The sequence below is a fragment of the Echinops telfairi genome, unplaced genomic scaffold, assembly GCF_000313985.2.
Source record: "Echinops telfairi isolate 266 unplaced genomic scaffold, ASM31398v2 ScPeMD7_7424;HRSCAF=8462, whole genome shotgun sequence".
Classification (NCBI taxonomy): Eukaryota; Metazoa; Chordata; class Mammalia; order Afrosoricida; family Tenrecidae; genus Echinops; species Echinops telfairi.
Genome location: NW_022111324.1, coordinates 64,138,129 through 64,164,414, shown reverse-complemented (window position 1 = coordinate 64,164,414; position 26,286 = coordinate 64,138,129). Strand labels below are relative to the sequence as shown.

Genomic DNA, 26,286 nt, shown 5'->3' with positions numbered 1-26,286 from the left:
CCCCCAAGTCCGAGTTAACTTTGCAGGAGGTGCGTGTTCCTGAGACACATGTGCTTGACCTCAGGCAGAATTTAATGCCTGCATGTGTTTTCTGATACAATTTGGCACACAGTGGTAGCCGTCAGTAACACCAACCCTTATGGACAATATTGGGAAAGAAGCTATACTTGTGTTCACTTTCTTTAAAGTACAAGGAGAATGTCAAGACTCATGTGAAGTTGAATACCTTTCCAAGAGTCGGCTCATTTCGGAATGTTCCAGATCCCTCTGCACTTTTCAGGTGGACTTAGGTCCCAATCTAGAACTGTTAAGCTTTCACCACAAATACAATGTTAACACAAATTTTTTCTTTTAATTGTTTGTTTTAAAACATAAATAGGTAAAATGGGAGTAGCGATACCAAGAGTGTAGGGGAAAGATGGGGGACGAGGGGGAGAAAAGAGGGAACCGATTACAATGAACAATGTGTAACACCTCGCAAAGGAGGCGAACAACAGAGACATGGGTGAAGGGATGCAGCAGACGCTGTAAGATAGAAAATAATAATAACTTATAATTTATCAAGGGTTCATGAGGTGGGAGGGTGGGGGAAGGAGGGTAAAACAGGGTAGCTAACACCACGGGCTCAAACAGAAAGAAAATGCTTTGGAAAAGATGATAGCACCATATGTACAAATGTGCTTGATGCAATGGATGTATGGACTGTTACAAGAGCCCCTGATACAAAGATTTTAAAAAACCACATAAACAGGTAGATGTACCAAGGTGATTTAAAATTTGTAGGCAGAGGAAGATCACCTGTAGAAGTTGGAGTTGGATTCTGAAAACAGTCAATGTGGGGGTGAGGGTTGTGGCAGGAGTCACCTTTGAATTCTGCCATGAGCCCACTGTGGCCTGATCCCAGCACTACCTCCCTGCCAGCTTGTTGATTCCAAGTCAGAGGGACCCTTGAGGACAGGGTAGAAACTGTTCACTAGGGTTTTTGATATTGTAAATCTTCATAGGAGCAGACAGCCTCATCTTTCTCTGGGAGTTGTGGTTGGTGGAGTAGAACTTCTGACCTTGTGGTTAGCAACCCAAAGGCTACCTCACAGTGCCCCCAGGACTCCTCCCCTGCACTATAGGAGCTTGAAAACAGGAAGGAATAGCTGTACACAGCACGTAGGGCACGCTTTCTACACCACAGCACACCAGTTGCCTTTTCCATGAAGGTACCATCACGTCAAAGCTGAAGACATTGAGTTTCTCCACGCACTGGGGTGCTTTTCTGTTCCCCCTCATTTTTGTTAATGCATATATTTATTACATAAGTCCTCCTTCCCTTTTAGTGCATTTCAGAAAACCTCCTCTTCAGTTTTGGATTGTCTTTTTTCGCCCCATCATGAACAATAGTATTATTTTGGGATTGTTAACATGCATTGTGTACAACCTGACACCTGTTGCTTTGGTGACAACGGTCTGTTTGGTTTCTGTGGAATTAAACTGACCACGAACCATACTGGTATGGAGACAAGCTGGGGTTTCTCTTGGAGGTGTTGAGAGATTCTGTTTTCTAAAAGCAACCCTATCCGCTCCCACAGCTGCCTTTGCACCATCAGTCTGACAACAGCAGAAGACAATGCCAAGAGTCAGCTTCATCCCATCACTCCCAGGCTTGTACGCTGGGCATCAAAATGGCCTTTCTAGTCAGCAGCAAAAGCAATCGCAGTGACAAAATGCGGCATTGCAGAAGATAGGATTTACATTTAAAAAATTCGATTCTAAGCATTCAACTAATCCCTAGGGGTTCTCAGATCTTAAATCTTTACAATAACAGACAGCCTCATTGCTAGCCCATGGAGTGTCTGGTGTTTGAGCTACTCACTAATGTTTAACTGATTGCACTAAGAGGGCTTCATTTTTTCTTTAATCATTTTACTGGGGCCCAAGAGAGCTTCCTGTGGTTCCTGTTAAGTTACCTCAAGCCTCTCATCTGAAAATTGGGTTTGTAGAGATGAGAGTTTCCTAAATTTTGTGTAATAATTCCATTTCTACCCCCCCCCCCCCAAACTTTTTGAAGTCCCCTTGTGTACGTTAGAATAGTGTCTGGCACACTCAGTGTTTATGAATACTATGTGCTAAGTTCTTGATACCAAAATTTTAATGGGTACATTTTAAAAAACATTGGACTAGATGACAGGCTATCTTAGTGTTAGTCTAATTTCTGCAATTAAATACAAAAAGCTGTAGCCTTGAGTCATTTTCCCTAGTGGGACCCTATGTATGGCAAAGCTCCCTTGGGATTTTCATGACTGATTGCTCAGAATAGATGACCAAGCCTGTCTTTCAAGGTGCTCCTGGGTGGATTTGAATCTCTAGCCTTTCTGTGAGATTTGTTAGCACTGCCCAGGGGTTCCTTCTGTGTCCCTGAAATCTAATCTCTCATAAATCTGTGTTGCTTTCTACATAAGATATATTATATACGACTATCAGTTTGTTTGTTTTAGTTTGATTCTACTTTGTTTTTTAAATGAATATTTTTGGGCCAAACATTAAAATCAGATATTGAAGCGTTAAACCAAAACAGAACTCACAACTATTGATTTGATTCCAACTCACAGTGACTGTATAGGACAGGACAGGGTAGAATTGCCCTTGTGGGTTTCTGAGATTTCAATTCCTTATGGGAGTATAAAGCTTTATCTTTTTTCTGCAGAGCATCTGGTGGTTTCAAACTGCTGACCTTGCAGTTAGCAGCTCAACGCATAACCACTACTCCACCAGGGCTCAAATGGGCACATGATGAGCCACTCAGTTTACTAGACACTGTTGGGCACAGGGGTTTCTGAGGGCTCCTGCCTTTAAGGAATATGTGGGTGGGAGAGAAAGTGGACAGGTAGAAATAGGCACCCAGAATACAATATCTGTATTGATAACAGAAGGACTTGGGTAAGCAGGAGATGAATTGGTAAAGTCAGAAACCCCCTTGGTTAGATTGTGCGTGGCCTCTGATGAAATGACTGTGTGCATGCAGATACCCGGTAGGGGTAGGGGACAGAATCCTGCTTTTTAGGAATGTCATTCAAGTGCTAGGCAGTGGGTAGCCTTGGGACAGTGGTAGACATGGATCTAGAACTGTGGCAAAAGATAAGACTAGGATGAGATTTTGAAGAACCTTTCAAATTTTCTACTTTCAGTTAGAATTCTATCAAGCCCAGTGATAGTTATTTATACTTTCCAATTTAATGGCAGGGAATGTTCACGAGTAGCTGTGGTGCATGTTGGGGGGGATTTACTTCTTGGGCGGCTTGGTGCTTTCAAAAGAGACTAAGTCTTTGAGCTATTGTGCTTTCCCTTCCACCCTCTGTTTCTGTCAAACACAGCTGTGTACTCTGAAGGGGCTGGCGGAATCGAACTCTCCCCCCCTCTTCAAGTGGACGCCATGTTCATTTGAACCACAACGTTTCACACCTTCTGCACACACTGGAGCTAGCTTGCTTTTCTAAGAACTGCAGCCAAAGACTTCAGGTCATAGGTCAAGCTATATAACAATCATTTAGACTTTCTCCAGTGTCTGAACCTTTTCTTTACAGAGGAGGAAAACAAAGTCTGTGTGATTTTAAAGTGAATTAAGACTCACTCGTGTACGCACTGTTTACACAGCAAACTATAGGCAATGTTAACTCCTTTATTTCCTGTAATTACTACAGTCTTGTGAGGCAGGTGTGATTAGTCCTCTTTTTAGGTTAGGGGAACTACAGGTAATAAAGGGAAAGTAACTAGTTCAAGTTCACACAGCGGATAAATGGCAGAGCTGGAATTTTCACTTCGGACTTCCACTTCTTTTCTGACTCTTTTTCCTTCTGTGCTTCCCTCTTTAATTTTCAAATGTTTTCTTGGCTGTTATGCGAACACTAAATAGCACACAACAGCAAGAGCAATAGATACTTTGTGGGCATGCAATAGATGCATGTGGACATGCAATAGACACATGTGGACATGCCATAGACACCTAAGAATTGTCACTTTTTCTGTGAGGTGAGCGTCCACAGAGTCTAGTAAATGCTAAGCAAATAGCTGTGGCGTTCAAAGAATGGGACTAACAGCTTACAAAATTGAAACGGAGGCAAGGAATCTTGTTTGATTTTCAACTATAAAAAATGAAATGGAATTATTCCTCCCCATCTTGGGTTGCTCTAAGTCAGAAAGGACTCTGACAGTGAGTGTTATAGAGTCCCTGGTTGGTGTAATACTTGATGCACTTGCTGCTAACTAAAACATTGCGGGTTCAAGTTCACCTGCAGGCGATTCATAAAAAAAGATATGGCTATCTGCTTCTAAAAAGCAGACCCTGAAAATGCTAGAGAGCATGTTCTTCTGAGACATACATGAAGTCACGTGAGTCACATTTGAAAAGTGATTCTAGTGGCAATTCTAAAGGAAATAGTAAAACGTGTTTGTTGCAGTCTCTCAGAAACAGTTACAGTTTTCCTAGATAACAGTTTGAGATCCAACTTTGGTTGTATTTTTGAGAACAGTAGCCCCCTTGACTTCTATGTACATTGATTTCACGACCATGTTTCTACCGAAAATAAAATGATTATTCTCTGTTAGACAACTCCAGCTATGAAAACCACAGAAACCAAACCTCTGGCTATCCAGTCCCTTCCAAGCCCCCATGGTTGGGCAGGCTCTCTGGATGCAGGCCGTCTCACGTTCTGTTACAGTGACTGGTTGGTCGAACCGCCAACCTTTTGGGGAGCAGATATGCCACCTGGGCTCCTCGATTGTAACTTTAGGGGGTATTATTTTCCACCTATCTTTCACATATGTGTCAAGACAGACTTAATGAAATAGAGCATTTAGCCAGGAGATACCTGATTCATTGTCAACAGTGGCTCTGCTCTTCACGGAGAAGATGCCCTCTCATCTGCACTGAGCAGAAAGGGGGCGTTCAAGCTCTGGAGAGACGGAAAACCCTTACTGTACAACAAAAGATACAAGGTCTGCTGGTTCAGCGTTAGCTTTCCTTTCTGTCTGTCTTTTTTTTTTTAATTTAAGGTTTTAGGATATTTAAAATGAAATACATCAGATTATTGCCGACATGTTTTTACTGCCCTGTAATTGTGGGCTGAGGCAAATACCGTCATTTTAAAATCACTTAACGTTGAAAAACAATTGGATAAACCCCACTTGGGCTGCCCTGTGGGTCACCTCCGGCCATTCGGTTGTGTTAATAAAATTAAAACCATTCAGAGATGGATACGGATGCTTCCAGTGGGCTTTCCAGAGATGATGTCTGCACGTGTGAGAGAGTTGGCCCCTCTGGGCGGCGACATGAAGCACTGCATGGCTACCGTGGAGGAGCCAGGAGAAGCGGGAGCAAAGACCTGGCATATTTTTTATTTTGAGATGCCGCACCAATGTACATCATTCAGCCCTTTCGCTGGCAAACTGTAAAAAGTCCATTAAGTGACTCAAAGGAATGTACAAATTATCCACGGGCACTTCAGGCTAGAGGTTTACATACACCCTGTTATTCTATCCGCTAGCTAGCTGCAAGATTCTATTAAGCAGTAAGTGAGAAAATGATATTGCCTGCAAACTAATTGTACAAAAGACTCTGAAATAAGTAATCAAGAGCCCAGGACTTTCTGAAGAGCTGCCAGGAGACATTATAAATTGCTCTCTCATTCTTGTCAGCCGGGTTTACAAACCCGGAGCTTCCCCGTCGCTTTGCCTCTCTCTGCAGCAGAGCTCACTTCTGCAGCGAGGGACAAAACTGGGAAAATTCCAGCCGTGTCAACCGTAGCTGCCCAATTCAGGCCCTGGTGCCATCTAACAAATGTGCCCCAGAAAATGGCAAGCTATAGTCCAAGAAAGGTCCGTGTCTGAAATGAGACTCGTAGGCTGTGAACAATGTCTACACTCTCCAGAATGACCGTCCACTGTCAGCATTCCGGGTGCCCGGGATTGCTTTTGGACATCATTTTCCTCTATTTCCACTCTCAGTGAATTGAAGGAAAGCAAGTTCCCCTTGGAGAGCCCATCGTCCATGGGGAGTCATGCCTTTGAAGCATTACCAAAATAGAAGTAACATTGCCACTCGGCTGTGGGGAGCAGCACATTTTTAGGATAAAATGCTTTCTTTACTGGATAGAAAAAAGCATCAGGGAAGGTTTTTCAAGGGCAGCATCTCTGTAGACTCTCACATGGATCAAAGGCTTTGTTGGGTGGGCGATCATAGCCAACAACAGTGAGCTAAGTAACTCACTGGGAGGCCTTGGAAATTAGAGAGGCTTTCCTCCAGCAAATAAATGCTTTAGAATGCTGTTGATTTGTTTTTCAAGATAAAACCCTGTTACTTGGTGAAACCAAGGTTATCATACATATGTGTCAAGACAAATTTATTGAAATAGAACATTAGGCTACAGGATACCCAACCCATTGTAAACACGTTCTCTCCTTTCAAACTGAGCATGACAGTAGATTATTTGGGCAAATGCTCAGAAACTTCCCTTCCATTCACCGTGAAAATGTTACCTCGCTCTTGTGTTCCCTGTCGCTTTGAGACGATTCCTTTTCCCTCATGAAGCCTTTGTGGGGCTGCCAATGTGTTCAAGTGCACTCTAGTTCTGCATCCCGAATTACAGCACCTGCTAAGTTTGATTGGTATTTGTGTACATGTCCTGTCCCTTCGATACAGTTTATCTAGCTGGCAACCAGGGTTTGCAATCCACTGGTCACCTTAAAGGCTGACAGTCCAAACCCACCCAGCAGTAGAAAGCCCTGAACATTGACTGCTGTAAAAGTGTTAGCCAAGAAAACCCTCAGGGGTAGCTCCAGTCAGTAATGTATGAGGTGTCAGGAGCCAGAATTGACTCAACGGCACAGGTCTGGTTCGCCTCTTCCACAAGACTGTAGGCATCTCATACACAGGGACCACCTGTCTTTATTCCCACCCAATAGATGACAACAAAAATCCTGGCATGTGATAGAAAAAAAAATCATTGATAAGCTCAGGATTCCGCAGTCAATAAAATAGAGCCCCATCTTACGAATTCATTCTAAGGCACCATGCTTTACCTCCTAAATTGTTATATTTTCTAAATATACTGGCTTTTAATCTTTTTGTGTTGCATTGGTTTAGAGAGCAAATCAGTGGTTATACATTCAGCAGTGCAAACACATTTTGATCACTTACGTCCCTTTTTCCCACGTACCCTGTTTCCATCCCCCTGCCTTTCCCACCTTTCTGAACTTGGTCCTTGGCAAATGCTGCCCATTTGATCTCAAAGTGTCTAAGGTGTGTGTATCGCACTAGTGCTTTATTGTATTATGTTTTTGTTGTTGTTTCATGAGCTTGTAGATTTTCAGGCTAACATTTGAGCTGTGGGGTGGGGTTGAGGGGTGGAGTTAAGTTCCAGACCCGAAGGGTGACTAACAGCCCTGGTCTATGTGTTCCCACCAGTCTCCAACCAACTAGTAAGCCTGGCCTCTTTTATGGTCTTGGGTTTGTTCCACACTTTTTGCCTGCTCTTTTGGGGAACTTCTTATGTGGTCCCTTTTAAAAGAATCTAAGGCATCACGCTTAAAAAAAAAAAAAAGAGCCCCTGTCTTATGTTATCTTTGTCAATGGTGGATGATTACAAAGGAACCTGGAGTGGTTCCTTATATGTGATTTACAACCTTCACGTAGCCATTTGACATAATATCCTCTGTTTAAAAAAGATATTAAAAAGCATCTATTGAAAACCCCTTCCTAGATTCAGCTACTCTTACTGAAACATACTTTCTCCCATTGTGACTGTTTCTTAGAGTACCCATTTTGTAAATAATAAAGGCATTAGAATGAGATAAAAATAAACAAATAGCTCTGATCTTTTAGTGCCACCTATTGCATTTTCAAATTTTATTTTCCCTTGATTCTTTTCCTTTCATATCAGAATGTACTTTTGTTCACTTTAAAGCACCCTACAGCTTTTTTCTCTCCTCTTTTTACTCTTTGCTACACAGAAGCCTTGGTATGATTTTTGGTTTTGCCCTTGATTATCTCTCCTTCTTTTGTCAGACATTTCCCTTTTTGTCAAAGCTACTTTTCAAAGCTTTAAAATTAATTACTTTCCTTCTACTTAAAATATATTTTGTGTTTTGGCGAAAATATACACAGCAGAAGCCTCTCCCGTCAACGCTGACATTGCTGCATCCTTCACCGTGTCAATCTCATGCCATCTTTCTTCAAGTTCTTCCACTGCCATTGACTTCAACCCTGCCCCTCCAGCTTTCTCATCCATGCTACTATTAGCTACCAATAAGATGGAGATACTTTTGTTTTTTTTTAAGCAGAACTCAGTGCTCCAGGGTGACAGTCTTTACCTTTTGAGCTAAACGGTTACTTAGTATTAAAGCTACTTCAGGAGGTAATATGGATTCAGGGTTTAAATTTGTTTGTGGACTGGCTTTCCCAGTGTCCTTAGTGTTGTTTCCTAGTGAGACATTCAGTGCCTCCACCCATGTAAGGGTTGCCACATTACAGCGCAGTAACTAGTGAGACAGTGGTGTGGGGGCCACATCTGACCTCCTTTGGCTAAACAAAGGAGGAGGCTACTTACCAGTCCCTGGCCAATTGCTGTAAAGCAGAAGTCAGACATAGCCCTGCTCTCCTTTTTTTTAAAAAAAGTAGAAAACACTGCTTTCATATAAACTTATTCACCTTTGTAAACAAAACACTTGCCTTGAAAGACTAGACATTTCCCTATCCTTAAAAATCAAAAGCAAGAAAAGCACCTATCAGTTTTAGATAATATACATCTCACAAAGCGCAATCTTAATGTTTATACTGTACAATACTAAAATAATTAGGCATCTCAAAAGTTTTACCAATATCTTTCAATATCAAACCTACTTTCCTATCCATCATCAGCAGTCTAGTCCTTATTTCCTTGCCCTAATCCATTACACCTTCACTGGTTTTATTCCTTTTCTTAGTGAAACACAGTTTTACTCACACCCCGGGCTGGCGAGCAACCCCATAAAGCACTGGCGAGCACCATAGGAGGAGTGCTAGTAACATGGGGGTTCACATGGCCGCAAAAGATAGAGTGCACCTTCTTCGGAGCTATTCGAAACCAGGGGAAAGTGCCGCATTCCTGATGGTAATTGTATGTTTGATTTACATGATGCACATTTCTCTTTACAACAGAGTTTCCATTAATATTCTAAAGAATCAGATAGTGCTGATTTATTCACAAATCTCCCCAAACAATCATTAGGTTCTCAGACCACTTAATAGAAAAATATCCTCGGGCTACGAAATTTAGGATTGAAGCCACACACATACACACACACACACACACACACGCACACACACAATAATTTTTAGCAAAATAGAGAAATATTTAAATTTACATTATCCTGTTACAATGGACCAAGGATTCAAAATCCACAATTACTCATTCATAAAGGTTCTGCACATCTTCCTCGGAATAATCCGTTTCTATACAAAGGCTTACAGATGTCTCGTCGTCCTTTCCTCTTAGTGTGCGACGGTTTCAAGGTTCTGCTTAGATACTCCCCAAATCAAGTACAGAATCAGTCTCTTCATCAATTTCTCCAGTGCCTGCAGCATTGGCACCTCTCACCATTACCACTTGTCCTACTCCCCGTGAAAAGCGCAATTACTCGTTCCTGACTTTCATCCAAAATCAAACTCATGGTCTGGTTACAACTTTCCAGAGTTCCCACATCCGTTCGCCTATCAGAATTAATTAATGAGAGCAACAGTTCGGTTGAAGTAGTTCTTCAAAGCAAACAGCAAGCACTCCAGCTGCATGGGAGTGCCAGCGATCGCAGGAGCCCCCGCCATCCTTTGTGGCTTATTGTGACAAAGTCCTCCCATGACACTACTTCTCTGGCTGGATTCAGCAAGCCAGCAAGCCATTGCAGTGGCTACCTAGAACTCACAGTAAATACTCATGATTATGGGGGTCATTAGGGACGTTGGCCGGTTAGTAAAGAGTAAAGATACAGTCTGTCATCCACAGCAGCTCTTCTCAGCGAGCAGCCAAGGGTCACGCTTATCCTCAGCCTCGTCGTCCCTTCACCCTTGCTTACAGGGGTCAGGAGCCCTCTGCCACTCTGCCTGACTGCCTGACTGCCTCCTGCTCTCCTTGCTACTACTCTGCTCAGACTCAGTGGGGCTCCTTTGCGCTGTCTCAGGGTCTTTGAGTCTCGGCTTCTGCTACCTCCACCTTTTCAGACTGGGATCTTGTACGTGCTCCACTGTGACTCTTCGTTCTTGGTGGCCCCAGGATTCTCTCTACTCCTTCTGAGATGGCTCACTTATACCCGGGGGAAGGGCAAAACTAACCCATCTCCAGTTAGAGTCTCTACATTTTAGTTGCATGGCTCCATCCCATCATTTGGTGAGAGTTGATAGAGAAATGGACAGAAGAATCATACTAAGAAATTGTACTTCGCTACGGGGCAGTGTTTTATTTTACATACACACAGCTTTTTTGATGGAAGAATGTTTTTTCCTCTAGTGTAAGACATGACCATAGCCCTCCACATTCTCCTATCTGATGGGGATGTACCTGTTAAAAAGGTATAACAAAATGCCGTGCACGAGGAGACAACCTGAAGAGATGAGACCCAAGTAATCGTTTTCTGCTGGGAGAGCCCCAGGAATGTTCAAGAAAGGTTCAAATGGTGTTTGAGTTGCCCATTGAGTCTTGGGACTCAATTCAAGAAGCAAAGAGGGTCAAAGAGCATTCTCAGAAGCAAGTCTGAGGGCACAGTATGTAAGTAAGTAAGTCAACAAACAAACAAAAACGGTCATGTTGGAAAGTGCATTTAGGATAGTAATTGTAATATTGCCAGTAAAGTAGAAGAGAGATTGTGGGAGAGCCTCATGTGCTAGTCTAATAATTTATATTGAACTCAGGAAGCCATCGGTATCTATTTTTTGTTTTGTTTGCCATTTTAATGAGGACAGTGATATGATAGGGTGAGGAGTATGCAGGGTGGATGAGAGCGGAACAGATTGGAGGCAGAGAGCCAGCCCAGTTAGGAGAGAGCTGCAATAGTTTAGGTGTGAGGTCACATGTGCCTAATTTAAGTCACACGTATGCTGATAGGAAGGACACTTTTTGAAAGAGAAGAGGAGCTTATTTTGAAAGATTGTTCACCTACATTTTTGATGGTAGGTCATTTAGGTAGACATTTTGAGCATTAGGCTAAACAGGCAGGGCAGATGTCGAATCATGCCTTCAGTACTGGACAGTGAGCAATATACAGCTTGGTAGAATATCTCTATATCTATCTATCTGTCTATCTATCATCTATCTATCTATCTATCTATCTATCTATCTATCTATCTATCTATCTATCTATCTATCATCTTTGATCTAATAACCATTGTTCATCCTTGCTAAGAGAGCAGAATGAATTAGTCTTCTTTTTAAGATCTGTCAAGAGAGAGCCACGTAGACAGGCAGGATCTGGTCGTAGAAAATGCTAATTAACCCCTGGACAATTGCTAGCAACCACAGCAACTGTTGCAGGATGCAACGGCCATTTTCAGTGATGGTTAGAGGAAGTCAACACAGAAAAGTGTTCATCGAAAGTTCAGGTTTTCAATCCATTTATTCTCAGCCATCACCCAGCCAACCTGGTTCCTTGCCTTGTCCTGGTTTTCTCTGAATGCAGAGCCAACAATATCTTCGAGGAAGATGATGGTGGATTCTTCGGTCAATGAGATTCATGTTCTCTTTTATTTAACCTTTTCTTATCATTCATTGTTTTTGTAAATGCCTGCATTGGAATAATAGTTTAGTCAAACACTATTGATAGATGTATCTCAATTTATAATCTACAGACTCCCCCTCACATACACATTTAAGTGGTGCATACTGAGCCAATTTTCCATAGGTATAAATGGTTAGGTATTCCTTCCTGTTGAATTAACAGTTGCTGAGTAGTTGAGTCTTTGTGCAGTGCTGCAATCCACTAATGTGATATTTAATGAGGAGACATCAGTCTGGAGAAAGGTAGTCAATATAAATCAGTGTTTACAAAGTGTGATTAACTCTGAAATATTTCATCAATGCTGTGGTCCCAGGCAGACTCTATGCTAATTACTAGAATCGGCGCCTGTTTCAGGGGACTTGGATGGACCCCGAGTATGGCAAACATGGAGCAGCAAAATTGCAATTATGCTCTGACTGTCTCTGATGACAATTTATGCATTTGGTGCGATGACCTCCCCCTTCCCAAGAGGGCAATAAACAGAATGCATTTTCATTAAGATACTAATGCACTTAATCACAAGGGGAAAGGGTTAGGAAGTAACGAAAGACCTTCAAGCACTGTGTGACAAAGCTGATAGGGGAGGGAAGTTTCATGTTAAAGGCAGCTTCTTTCCCAAGCGGTGGGCAGCCCCACAGCACATCCCACACACTGCCATTGGCCCTAATTGAAAAAAAGAGTGAAGTTTGGGTCTTCTGGCTGCCTACATGGTTTCCAAAATGTAGGTACTATTCTAAATGACGCAAACACTGATAATAAGAAAAACTATTTACAAACATATGATTTTAAAGCGTTTATTTGTAATGTGTTGACGGCATTGAAGAGCTTGGAATTAATTATGCAAATCAGGAAACAGACATGATAATGATCATCAGTACGCATTTACTAAGCATGGAATTATGCGCCCAGGCGCTGGTCACCGCGGTGGTAAATGTGTTGTCCGTTCAGCTCCTGCCCCCTAGGATTGTATCTAAACCTAAACCCACAGCCGTGGAGTCAGTTCCGACTCCTCTGGGCTCCAAATGAGCCTGCTGATCATTTGTCACCGGGAGGGTTCTTCTGCTCAGCGTTGTAAAGACAATAAGCCGGAAGCAGTAGAGCATTGCTAACGAAAAGAAATCCAGGATCGATGATACCAAAGCACAGTTTTGAGTTTGTGTTTTTATGGGAATAATCTGTATTGACCTTTCTTTTCCATCCTGAGATTCTGGAAACACATTACCAGGCAGGGCTGGCATAAGCCTTGCCCTGTAGTGTTTCATTTGTAACTTCATCTCTGGGAGAGCTCCGCGCTGTGTAGCTCCTCATTGTTCAATGCATGCTCAGTGGTTGGAGCAGAGAATCCAGTGTCAGGAGGTTTGAGACATTGATCCCCGGTGACTTTTCTTGGCTGTTTTTTCGAGTGAGGGGAGTAACAATTTGACGTTGTTGTCAGGATGCTAATCTGTTCTGGGAGTTTCAAATCTAACAGCATCTTTTTCTACCCCCTGTGCTGTAGGTAATATAGAATACAGCTGCCCTGCCACCAATGAATGTGAAATCACAAAGCGCAGACGTAAATCGTGCCAGGCCTGCCGCTTCATGAAGTGCTTAAAAGTGGGCATGCTGAAAGAAGGTAAGACATTTTCTCACTGACTCCACGAGTTAGGCTGGGGGTGAGCGTGTGGGTTGAGATGGGCCAGGAATAACAATTTTAGAGAAAGCAGGAAAAGACGGAATCAAAGTAAGTATGCTGAGTCCGAAGGTAGAATACTGTATTACAGCCGAGCTTTCTGATACTCTGTGGAAAATTGCTTAACGTCAGCAGAAGGGACAAGGTAGGGCACATCTGATGTGCAGCAAACCCCACCCCTTCTGCTTTCTCGCTCTGAGTGTTATCTGTTTAGTTCGCAGAATGCAAATGAGAACGGAAAAGCAAGAGGACCCTGTTGTGGTCTCTTTCCTACTCTTCTCAGATTTATTACGGTTTTTCTCTCTTTCCACGTCTTGGGGTTCACAGTATTCTTTGTTTCTTGGCAATATTATCTTTGGGTCTCACTTCCTATTATAAAGAGTCTGCAACAATGTTATTAAAATTGTTTTCCATTTGCCTTTTTTTTTTTTTGGTAGGTTGGTAGTGGGGGCGGGGTAGGGAAGTGACGGGGTGTCAGGAGTGGAATAGCAACAAAACCAAGATACTGAATAATTACGGTAAACATGCCTCAGTGCTGAGCAAATTGCCAGGAATGAAACCCACTGAGTCCGATTCCAGAATTCACTCACGTGTTCTCCTCAGGTCACCAGACCTGAGATCCGTGTAAGTTCCGGCATGTCTACTAAGGGCAGACTAGGAAAGAACTTGTGCTCTTCTCTGCAAAACCCAGTGTTTACTTTTTAAAAAATTAAGTGTTAATTTGTATTTTTATGGGGGGAGGGGAAACTACCTCCTATGCACGTGCTTCCAAATACCACTTTTAGGTTTTCCAGCTTCTTCCTTCATGAGAAATCACCAGATTTTCAGGTGGCTATGGTATAATTTTATGAAGTCAAAAATGAAAATCTAGTCATTGAAAATGGAGAGGAAATTAAGATGTCTAAAAGTTAGAGTTATTAAAATCAAGTACAGCTTCCATTGAATCCGTCCTTTGTTCCTTGAATTTGCCACTTGAGATATTTTTACTGGAAGTCTCCTATCCCACTGACTCCCAAATCTTTATAAACCTAAGTATTTATGCACCAAAGACAAACCTGAAGGTCTGTTAGATATGGCATTACTCAATATCCTAATTTTTTCATGGTGGGTTCTTATATCCAGATATTTTATTATGAACGGTATTATAGAAAGATGAGTGAATCCATTTATACCTGGGTGTATATCTCCACCTATTACCAGAGTCATCTACCCCCTCACATGACTAGGAACAAAGGAAACCTTTCATTCCTATTGTCTTCAACTTCTATATTCCTTTGTAAATTCTCTATCAATCTATCTATCAGCCCGGTGGCATAAGTGGGCATGTGTTTGAGTGCTCACTGCAGGATGAGCAGTTGATTTCACCAGTTGCTCCACAGTAGAAAGATGAGGCCTTCTGATCCCACAAAGAGTGACAGCCTTGGAAACCCACTGGGGCAGTTCTCTTTCATCCTGTAGGGTTGCTGGGAGGCATGTTTGACTTGATGGCAGTGGTACATCTATGTCTTAATGAGAACAGGCTTAAGAAAAGAGAGATGGCCAAAATACATGGTCAAGTTAAAAAACAAACGGAAAAGGTGCCTAGTTATAGATTTAATGTATATAGCTACTCTTACTAGATGAAGATGCTCATATGACCATTCTGAGACACACACACACACACACACACACACACACACACACACACACAGACACACACACCATAAAAATTGAAGGCTCAACAATAAGAGCTCAACCCACATAGAGTCCCTGTAGAACAGGGTAGAATTGCCTCAAGGGATTTCTGAGCCTGTAAAACTTTTAAAATCATTTTATTGGGGGCTCATACAGCTCTTATCACAATCCATACTTTCAACCATTATGTCAAGTACATTTGTAAATATGTTGCTATCATCATTTTCAAAACATTTTCTTTCTACTTCAGCCCTTGGTATTAGCTCATTCCCCACCCCATCTCCCCCACCACCCTCCCTCATGAACCCTTGATAATTTATGTTTGTTTTTTGTTCTTGTCTTACACAAACCACTGACTCCCTTCACCCATTTTTCTGTTGTCCGTCCCCCTGGGAGGGAGTTATATGTAAATCATTGTGATCGGTTCCCTCTTTTTCCTCCTGGTATTGCTACTCTCATTATAGGTCCTGAGGGGTTTATCTGTCCTGGATTCCCTGTGTTTCCAGCTTTTATCTGTACCAGTGTACATGCTCTGGTTTAGCAGGATTTGTAAGGTAGAATTGGGTTCATGATAGTTGGGGGGGTGGGGTGGGGGTGGCAGGCAGGAATAGAGCATTAAGGAACTAGAGAAAAGTTGTATGTTTCGTCGGTGCTATATTGCAGCCTGACTGGCTCTTCTCTTCCTTGTGACCCTTCTGTAAGGGGATGTCCAGTTGTCTATAGATAGGCTTTTGGTCTCCACTCTGCACTCCCCCTCATTCACATTGATATGATTTTTTTGTTCTGGGTCTTCGATGCCTGATACCTGATCCCATTGACACTTCATGATCACACAGGCTGGTGTGCTTCTTCCATGTGGACTTTATTGCTTCTGAGCTAGATGCCTACTTGTTTGTCTTCAAGCCTTTAAGGCCCCAGTTGCTATATCTTTGGATATAGCTTTCACCACCATCAGCTTTCTTCACCACATTTGCTATACCCCCATTTTGTCTTCAGCGATTGTGTTGGGAAGCTGAGCATCACAGAATGCTAGATTATTAGAACAAAGTATTCTTGCGTTGAGGAAGTACTTGAGTTAGGGTCCAATGTCCATCTGTACCTTAATAGGTAACATATAAATATATGTACAGAGATCTATTTCTCTATCGTTATATATAAATAAATTTACATATGTACATGCCTGTATATAGACCTCTATAAATGTCCTTTGCCTCCTAGTTCTTTCCTCTATTTCCCTTTACTTTCCTTTTGTCCCACTATCATATTCCACCTTCATTCAGGTTCCAGTAATTCCTCTTGGCTATATTGCCCTTGATCAAACTCCACCAGGCATTTTATGTCCTCTTTGCCATTGATTTTAGATCACTTATTGTTCCCTTTCCCCTGGGTTTGTTAACACCTACGTCCTTTCCCCCGTCTCCCCCTCTCCCATGTCCCCCTGGAAACATCAGTCCCGTTGTTTTCTCCTCTGGAGTATATATCCCATTCATCGGATCTCTATAGACAATAAGAAGCACAAAAACAAGACAGAGCAAAACAAAACAACAAAATAAAATAAAAATAACAACCACCCAAAAAAACCAATGACAGACAAAGAAAACCCTGTAAATAGTTTATTTGCCATTAGGAGTGTTTTCTGGTGTTGTCTGATAGGGTGCCATGCCCTGGCCCCAAAGTCCATTTTTTGTATCCTGGGGACTTCATTGCTATGCTCCCCTTGGTGCTCTGTTGCGCACCCTTAGTTTTGCCCTGGTGTGGTGATGTCAGATCTGGCACAATCCCCGCGCTATGCCTCCAGTGTTGTCCCCATAGCGCCATGGGTCAGTGAGGGACATCGTGTCTCGTAGTGGGGCCAGCCTTATGGTCCTCTCAGGGCATTGACTGCTCTGAGCAAGAATATCATCCTCGGGTCTTGGTGGGCCAGGATGTGTTCCCCTCTCTCTCTCTCTCCCTCTTCATTTGCTCCTGTGTGCTCTGATCAGATGTGCCTCTCTCCCTGAGTTGGGGGTGGGGTGGGGGGTGTCTGTGTATTGGGGATTGGGGCCAGCCCCGCAGACCTCTCTTGGTACGCTGCTTCATGCCAGTATGTTGCATTCATGTCTTGGCACACCGTGTTGAAATCTGGTCCCTCTCTCCCCCTCCTGTGGAGGTATAAAGCCTGTAAATCTTTACAGAAGCACACCACTGCATCTTTTTCCTGTCACTGGTGAGTTTGAAGAACAGATTTTTGGTCAACAGTCCATTGCTTAACCCACTGAGCCATGAGGACCCCTGGTGAGAGAGATGACTTCTTAAAGTGAAAAACTTTCGCTTGCTTTTTGCCTTAACCTATATCAGACTAAAATGCAGCACATTTTATAATACAATCAATTATAAGCGAATGAATTTTATATTAAAAATTAAAGTACATGGAATGCTCTCATATCCAAGTAGGCCGACTTTTTTATTATTTTGCTCCAGTTTTTCCACTGCTTGCCCACTCCACATAATTTATCCCTTTTTTCAAGGTTTTAAGGAAGTAGGGGGTGGGGAGAGACTTTCCCCCAATGTGGTACCCTCCCCCACCCCCATTAGGAGCAATCCCGAAGGGTAGTAATAGTGGCTGGAGAGTGTGAACTGCGTTTAATTAAACATTCTTGGTGAGAGTAAATGGGACAGGGCTTATCTATAATTCACACCTCTTCAGTTGCTGTTATCAAGCCTTTAGAGGGTCTGTTTTCAAGGGAATTGCTGCTGTTGCTGATATACTCAAATAATAATTTATTTTTCCTCCACTTCCTTGTGCCCATTTTAATGGCACCACATTAGTGTTCCAACCGCTACCGCACACAGAAAGGGTGAGATGGTTAGGCATAAATATGGAATAGTCCCTTTCTTTTGTACTTAAGAAAAAAAGTACTGTGAAATACTGCTTTACACCCCGCATACAAATGCACAATTATGTTTGGCCATCTCCTTGGCTTCAGTCTTGCTTCTGAAGCCTGGAGAGAATGATATTGTCTTAAATGTATCTTTATGGATGGAGAGGGATTTCAGTCCCATGCAGTATGTCAGAGATCATGATGTAGTAAATCTATTCAAATGTAAACCTGTTCAATTCAATTACCAGTCCATAATAAAATTTGCTGCTACAACCCCCGTGTTGACCACAGCAGTCCGTGTAGGCTGATGCCACAGCAGGTCTGGAAATTGACAGGGAAAATCTATTTAAACAAGCCAAACCAAAAAAAGAACATTAGCTCAAAGCATCTGAAATGAAATCAGATTTCAACAGCTTTGACGGGAACCTGCCCTCCTTGAACGGGTTTTTTGTTTTTCTTTGACTAGCCAGGTACATCTTAGATAAAGTGCTGCCTGAAGGAAATGAAGAGGTGTTTAACTTTTTTTTTTTATTTAAAAGGTGGTTAATGGAAAAACAGACCTATTTTTGGGGAAGAGTAATTCTTAGCTTCATTGATTGGCATCTCTGCTAATTGAAGTGTATCACTGAGGAAAGCTCACAGAGTACATGTGGGAGTGTAAAGGGGAAGCAGTGGCTGATGGGTAAACAATTTCAATCCTATCACATTATTTGTCGTATTTTTTTTTTTAAGTTAGGGTTTTGCATTCTCCCGCAAATTATTTACGAATGGACTGTGTTTTTTTTTTCCATTTTAACTTCCAAATGTTCAAGAAATAGTTTTTAAAAATTGCTACCAAGTGAAGTAAAACTAAAAGTTGTATTTCCAGAGAAAACAACAGAATGCTACAACATATCCAAAGTTTGTGAAGTTCCATTAAATAAACGACAGTTAAGAGGTTGTAACATTTCACAGCCTGAAAAATCCCCCTCGTCTTTCTCTGAGCTGTGCTTCGCTTGTATGCTACAACATATCCAAAGTTTGTGAAGTTCCATTAAATAAACGACAGTTAAGAGGTTGTAACATTTCACAGCCTGAAAAATCCCCCTCGTCTTTCTCTGAGCTGTGCTTCGCTCGTGAGGGTCAGGAATGATGGGCTAGCGTTACTTTTCAGCATTATACCATTCTGTATGTCAGAGGAAACCCATCTGTTACCAGATATCTGGTCCCAACATTCCCTTTTCATTTTTTCCCTCTAGGTATTGCTTATTTGAAGGAAAAAAACAAAACAAAACAAAAACTAATCAAGGTGCACCTATAAATCTGGTCACGATTTATTTTTATTTTGATCTCTCTCCTTGGTTATTTAAAGGCTACTGTAGGATCGACTGGGTCAGTTATTTCTCTGTCAGTGGCAAACAGACATTTTATGAAAGCCATAATTATTTTATTTAGGTATAGAATGCTGTGATCAAAGGGTGCGAGAGTTTTTGTTATTTATTGGCATAGTGGATTTCACCTTGGAACTTCAAGTTTGCTTTTATGTTTTTCTTCCTAAAATTGTATGCTTACATGTTAGCAAGAGACTCTCCCAAACCTACACACGGTATTTCCCAACAGGATAGTTAGCCTGCCAAAGTGTAGCTGAATCTGGGCTGTGTACAGGATTCATTTAGTTATTTCTTGTTAATAAAGTGTGCCTTGTTACTCTGCTTAAAAAATGATTATTTTGGCTTTGATTTCTTGATCTGTAGAATTATGATAACAAGATTGCTGTGATGCTATAAACAGTTGCTGTGAACATCCAGAAAGGGGCTGCAGGGTCCCAAGTGCTTACAGTACCAAGTGGTCTAGAGTTCGGACTAGATTAACATGAGCTTTGTTTATTGGGGACCATGAGGAGCATCAGTGGAGCCAGGTTCAAGCCCTGGCTGCCCCGTGACTGGGCCCGAAACAAGTGCCATCACCTCTGGGAGACTCACTTCCCTCGCCTCTTTATTTGTGCACACAGCACTGCAGGTTGGGTTTTTTGTGAAGACGAAGGAGTTCAGTAGTCACAGGGCCTGACACATGCTTTGCAGGAGATGCCAGCTAGTGTCAGGTATCACGTTGACTTGCTGCACTATCCCAGAGTGATGCAAAACATGTTATCTTTTGGCAGCATCTGTGGCTTTTGTGGTCTTTTCCAAACCATTTTTTAGGAGAACCTATCAGTAAGGGATGATTTCCTCAGAAAAGCCATGAATCAACTTGGGTTTTAATATCTAGCCTCAAGGGAAGAGCGTCAACATACAGAAAGAAAGAAGTTTTCAAGCAGAAGTTTTTACTACATGCTATGAAGGCTAGTTTAGGAAAGCTGACTCCTTGTCTTACCAAAAAACAAAACAAAAAAAGAAACACGAGAAGAGGGAAAGAATGGAGACAAACTCTCCACCCCAATGATAATTATAATCGACAAGACACATAGTTTTAAATATGCAGGAATATAAGAATTCTATCAATGTCATCAAAGCAGAATAAAGCAAAGATAAGATAACCCATTGGCAGTGTTGGCTCTGGTTCTCAGCAAACCCCCCCCCCCCATGTGTCCCTCCATAGGCTCTTGCTTAGTGGTGGCCTTTCAGAAGTAGACCACCGAGCCTTTCTTCCCAGGGGCACCCAGCTTCCAGCCTTTGAGTCAGCAGATACGCATTTCACCATGTCATGCAGCACCTACATGAACTTCACAGCCACGGGAAATTTGACTGGGGAAACGTTTATCTCAGAGTGTGGTGGTGGTGGAAAAAGGGCAGATGGAAATAGAGTGTAGTGAACTCTATAAAGACTAAGTGAGCTTCTTTGTGCTTGGAAACATATTGTGTTTTTGCATCTACTCTGAGATTTCTACCACCTACCCACTGCTATTGGGTCCATCCTGACCCAAAGTGGCTTCCAAAGTTGTACATCTGTAAGGGAGAGGACAGCCTCATCTTTCTCTTGAGAAGCAGCTGGTGGTTCTGAACGACCAACCTTGCAGTAAGCAGTCCAGTGCCACCACCCAGCACTGGTCTTGGGCAAATCTGCTCAGTTTTAAGTCTCCCTTTCCCTATGCGCAAAGTCATGTTTCTGTGGGAAAAAGATTCAATAAAGTCAGTGACATCATTCCAATATGTCACACAAAGAGTTATATTGATGGTGACGAAGGCAAGGATCGGAAATGTAATAGCATGTATATGATCAATGCAGGAAGTGGTTTTATAAATTTTCTCTTAATCGAATACACTTTATAGGCGTTCTTTTTGTGGAAAAGCAGGAGATAGGTTTTGTGGGATAATTTTGGGGGGCAATCCACCAGAAGTGAGAGCTGAAAGACCAGTAGACACATTAATAGATATTGAAACACTTTGAGACAAAGTATTGATATATATTGCCTGTGTTTGATAATCTTTTTCTCTACATTTCCTATCAGCTCTTGTAAATATATTGAAAATGGAGTCAGTGTATTTTAATTTCTGTGGATATCCTAAACTTCATCACAGATTAGATTAATTTGAAGTTGTGTTGTTACTATATAGACAGCTAAATAAGTAAGTTTCTAAGCAAGCTTATATAATACCGTTTAAATAATTCCTTTGAAGAAGAATGAACAAATGATGTAGTTATTTATTTTATTCATAACCATACTTTTGTATGTCGGTTTTGTTGTTGCTGTTGTTATATATTTGATAACCTTCTTAAGTTTATTTCTATTATGATCATGTTCAATGTGATGTATGTGTATTTCTCCCACTTTTTAAATGTCTGAAAAACACAACCATGAAGATTCCACATAGGTAACTCAGTGATATGGCCAAATGGTTAGTTTTCATCCCCTAATGCTATTCAAAATACAGTGGAAGCAGCTCCTGCCTGTGTCCATTGCCCACAGTCCAGCACAATAGCCCACTCACTGTCCTGGCGTCAATTCCGACTCATGGCGACCTTTGAGGACACGGTAGAACTGCCTCATGAGTTGCTGAAGCAGTAACTCTTTACAGGAACAGAAAGTCCCATCTCCTTCTCGTAGTGGACTGGTGGTTTTGAACTGCTGACCTTGTGGTCGGCCAACCAACATGTAACCCCTAACCACCAGGGTGCCTTAATATAGTAGACCAGCTGAAATATTAATTGTAGCCCCTGGAGTAAATGAGAAAGAGTCCGGAGAATTTAAGAGAGCGGCAGACTTTATGGTTCTAACAGGAGGCTTGTGTCTAAGATGTATGAGGAAGCTCCAAACGTGTGGGAAAGTGGAGTCCGAAGAAATGGGACTTTTCCACGAACTTTGTGAAGCCCCTTTCATGTTTAAGATGCATTCATAAAGAGGGAGGCTCTCCCTTTCGGAGGAAAACCTGCTCTTCTCAAACTGGACTTCTCAGTAAGCGTTGAACAAGGCCACCAAAAACATAACGGTAAGGCTCGATTCAGTCAGGAAGTGAGTTGGCTAAATTTTTGGACTGATTGTACATTAGAGGAGGTATTTAGAATCAAAATTGATGGAGATCAAAAGAGCATGCCCTGGAGCAGGAAGTTTAGATTCTTTTGTCTGGGTCAAGCAGATTTAGCTTCTATTTTGGGGTAGAACTGTAAGAAAGATGTTAACCTTAAAAAGCATGAGAATCTAAAGTGATCTTTTATTTTTCCGCCTTGTTGTGCCTCCAGTTATCTGAAAGGGGCCAAGCTCTCTGATTAGTGACAAATACTTTTTTTTAAGGGACTCTATAGCAGCGGTTCTCAACCTGAGGGTCATGATCCCTTTGGGAGTCGAATGACCCTTTCATAGGGGTTGCCCAATTCATAACAGTAGCAAAATTACAGTCATGAAGTAGCACTGAAAATAATGTTATGGTTGAAGGTCACCAGAACATGAGGAACTGTATGAAAGAATTGCAGCATTAGGAAGGTTGAGAACCACTGCTCTATATAGTGACAGAAATCTCAAACTTAAACCATTAACTCATTCCACCTGTACAATCCCATGGTTTCCAGTATAATCACAGGACTGTGCACCATTACTACAATCAATGTTAGGAAATTCCCATCATCTCCGAAAGAAGCCTCGTGTTCTGGATCCGAAACCTCCCTCGGCACGCCACTCTCCACCACACCGCCCTCATCTGTCCTTGGATGGACGTTTACGTTGTTTCTAACTTCGAGCTATTATGGAAAGATTTCCCCGAGGACATATGTTTCCATTTCTTGTGAGTTTCTATCTGGGGATGGAGTAGAGGGCCACCACGTAGTTATATTTTCAGTCATCCGAGAAACTGCCAGGCTGGGCTCCCTAGCCACCACCTATTTTTACATTCCAAGTTGCAAGGAATACAATTTTCCCAACTGCTGAGCCTCCTTCCCCACGCTTGCTCTTATTTGACTTTGGACTCTCACCGTCGTCCTGAAGGTAAAGCGGCTTCCCACTGTGCTGTGCGTTTGCACTTTCCTCCTGATTAAGGGTGCCCGTGTTCTTTTCCGGTGCTCATTGGCCATTTGGATATCTCATGGGGTTTATTCTGTTCAATATTTTCCAATTTATTAAAAACTTTTCCTTTTGATGGAGAATATACACCACAAAACAAACCAGGTAAACAGCTTCTACATGTGCAAGCCAGTGACCTTGACTGCATTTGTCAAGCTGTGGATCCCGTCCGTGCACCCTCGAACGCTGCTTTGCCCATGTTCTAACTGAATGACTTCTCTTTCTTTATTTTTGGTAGTAAGATTTCCTTATATATTTTAGAAGCAAGTCCCTTGTCAAATCATAAGATTTGCAAATGTATCCTCCCGTTCTGTGGGATTGTCTTTTCACTTTCTTTATGGTGTCTTTTGAAGCACACCATTTGCTTTTTAAATTAAGCCCGTGGCACCTGCTTTGTTGGGTTGCTGGGTGTTTGATGTCGTATCGGAAAACCCATTGCCAAACCCAAGGCCATGAAGAACGACTTGCATGTTTTTTTCAAATGCGTTTTGTAGTGTTTCCTCTGACTGAGTTAGTTCTTTGATCCATTTTTTATTTAAATTTTGTATATGGTGTCAAGTAAGGATTCACCTTCATTATTCGACATAGCCAGGTGCCCCATTACCATTGGTTGAAAAAACGTTTCCCCCTTTTAAGTGGTCTTGGCAATTTTATCAAAAAACCATCTGACCATTTCTACAGGATTTTGTTTCTGGTCTCTCAATTCTAGTTCCTTGGTTTATTTGTCTCTTCTTGTGCCAATCCTACACTTTTTTGATTATCATTGCTTCATAATTTGGAAAGGGGAAAATTTGTATTCTCTGATATTCTTTTTCTCTTGCATATGGTTTAAACTGTCCTGAATGGTTTAAACTGTCATTGAAATGCCATATGAATTTTAGAATAAACCTATCACTTTGAAAAGTCAGCCGAGTCTCTAATAAAGGTTGCATTGAGCCTCTGGATCCATCAAGGGAGTGTTGGCCATCTTCAGGAGCCCAGGACTTTCTGGGCTGGACATTGGGTTGCTAGCCAGGAGGTCAGCAGTTTGGACCTTCGTAGGCAGAAAGGTGAGACTGTGTCCCTGAAACGACTCATGGCCTTGGAAACCCTATGCGCAAATGATGAGCCAGGACCAATGCGAGCGTCACAATAGTCTTCCAGGCCGTGTTTATAGGAAGTCTTCCGTTTGTTACGTTTCTCTCTCTCTCTTTTTAATAAAGATTCGGAATAATCTTTTTGTTTTTCTTCCTTGTATTTTTTGCGCTCTTAAAAAGTTCATGTAATCGACGCCTATTTTACATTTTACATTCCTTTTTGAAGGGACTGGACAAATTATCCTACATCCATTAAAAGTTACTGCTCTTAGAATTGAAAGACACTCTGGTGGCACAGTGCTTGAGTGGTTGGCTGCTAATCCAAAGGATGGTGGTTCAAACCCACTAGCCACACGGTGGGAGCCACCCTGTGGCAGTCTGTTTCCCTAAAGAGTAGCAGTCTTGGACACCCTATAGGCAGTGCTTCGGAATGGATAGTTACCGATCACTGGCGTTTTTGTTTGAGTATGGACTGGGAGGCCACTATCCCATTCTCTGATTCATGGGTACAAGGGCTCGCCTGATGCTTAGGAAATTGTCGACTGAAAGAACAGCAGGGCTCTACAGAGGGTAGCAGCTCCTCTTCTTTTACTTTAAGAGTCTTTGTTCAGAGGTTCTATTAATTATGAGTCATCTTATCATAATCCAGAGAGGAGATTTCCACATTTCAGTTTAGAGGAAGCGGTGTGTGTGTGTACGTGTACACATGTATATGAGAGAGAGTACAAATTGTACATTTATTCATTTACCTGACATTTTATCTTTCCAATCAGTTGTTTTGATTCTTGGGAGCCCCCAGGATACAAAGAAAAATGATCCCAGAACTGTTTTGCTACAACCTCAGCTTGTGTCTTGATTTATATGTGGCAGTGGGAGCTCGCAGAGTCTTCTGGGTGTACCCTATCAGCAGGGGGAACAAAGAGCAACTTACTTGTCTAATTACCCTGCTGTTGCACTTCTTCCATTTTAATGCAATGTTCATTTTAAGGGTGTAGTATTTTCCAGGTTGGTTCTCTTTAAAAAAATATAAAGCTACTGAGGTCATTTAGTCCCAAGCAAATTTGTTATCTCTTACTTAAAGAGCCTGGTTAGTGTAATTGATTCTAACAAAATAGCTTTTGTTAAAAATAAAACAAAACAAAACCTCTGAAGAAGACATTGCCAAGGTGAATCTCCCCCCCACCCCCTTTCTTCCTCAAGTCTAATATCATTATGCTGCCAAGTTGAAAACAGAAATTATTGGTAGGGAAATTTGGGTTCCTACTGCCTTCAAAAAGCAGAACAAAGAAAAGGAGAAAGCTTTAATGGTATTCAAGGAAAATATTTCTGTGTTAGATGACAGTTAATAGAACCGCATTGACCTCCCTGGTGTTTCTTGCACTCTCTGTTGTAATATTATCCCACGAATCTCCCTCATTAATGCAGAGTATTAAACAAAACTCCCAAGTCATAAGCAGCAGCAGACCACCTTCTTTGTGAGTTTTGTCTCGATGCTAAGCCATTTGCAAATGTATTTAACATGCCACAAAAAGTTATTTTGTGTACAGATACTGCCTAACCAGCTGGTGCTTTTTATTTTATATTGTTGATATAGAGCTTGCATAATGTGTCTCAAATGATTAGCAAAAATGTGAAGGTAAGATTTATACTCTATATCCCTGAGAGCATAATATGCTTTAGGCTGCGTGTGTGTGTGTGTGTGTGTGTGTGTGTGTGTGAGAGAGAGAGAGAGAGAGAGAGAGAGAG

General features: G+C 41.9%; 1 protein-coding gene and 1 pseudogene across 8 annotated transcripts in view; one reads left to right on the top strand and one right to left on the bottom strand.

The window, feature by feature from the left end:
* Window positions 1–26,286, top strand: part of ESRRG (estrogen related receptor gamma) — a 710,000-nt gene that overhangs the window by 529,929 nt on the left and 153,785 nt on the right. For all 8 annotated transcript variants that reach the window (XM_045298142.1, XM_045298145.1, XM_045298141.1 and 5 more), the window contains one exon: window positions 13,286–13,402. In XM_045298142.1, the coding sequence (XP_045154077.1) occupies window positions 13,286–13,402 (117 nt within the window). The remainder of the gene's footprint in view (window positions 1–13,285; window positions 13,403–26,286) is intronic.
* On the bottom strand, window positions 9,531–9,844 carry LOC115872338 (annotated as a pseudogene).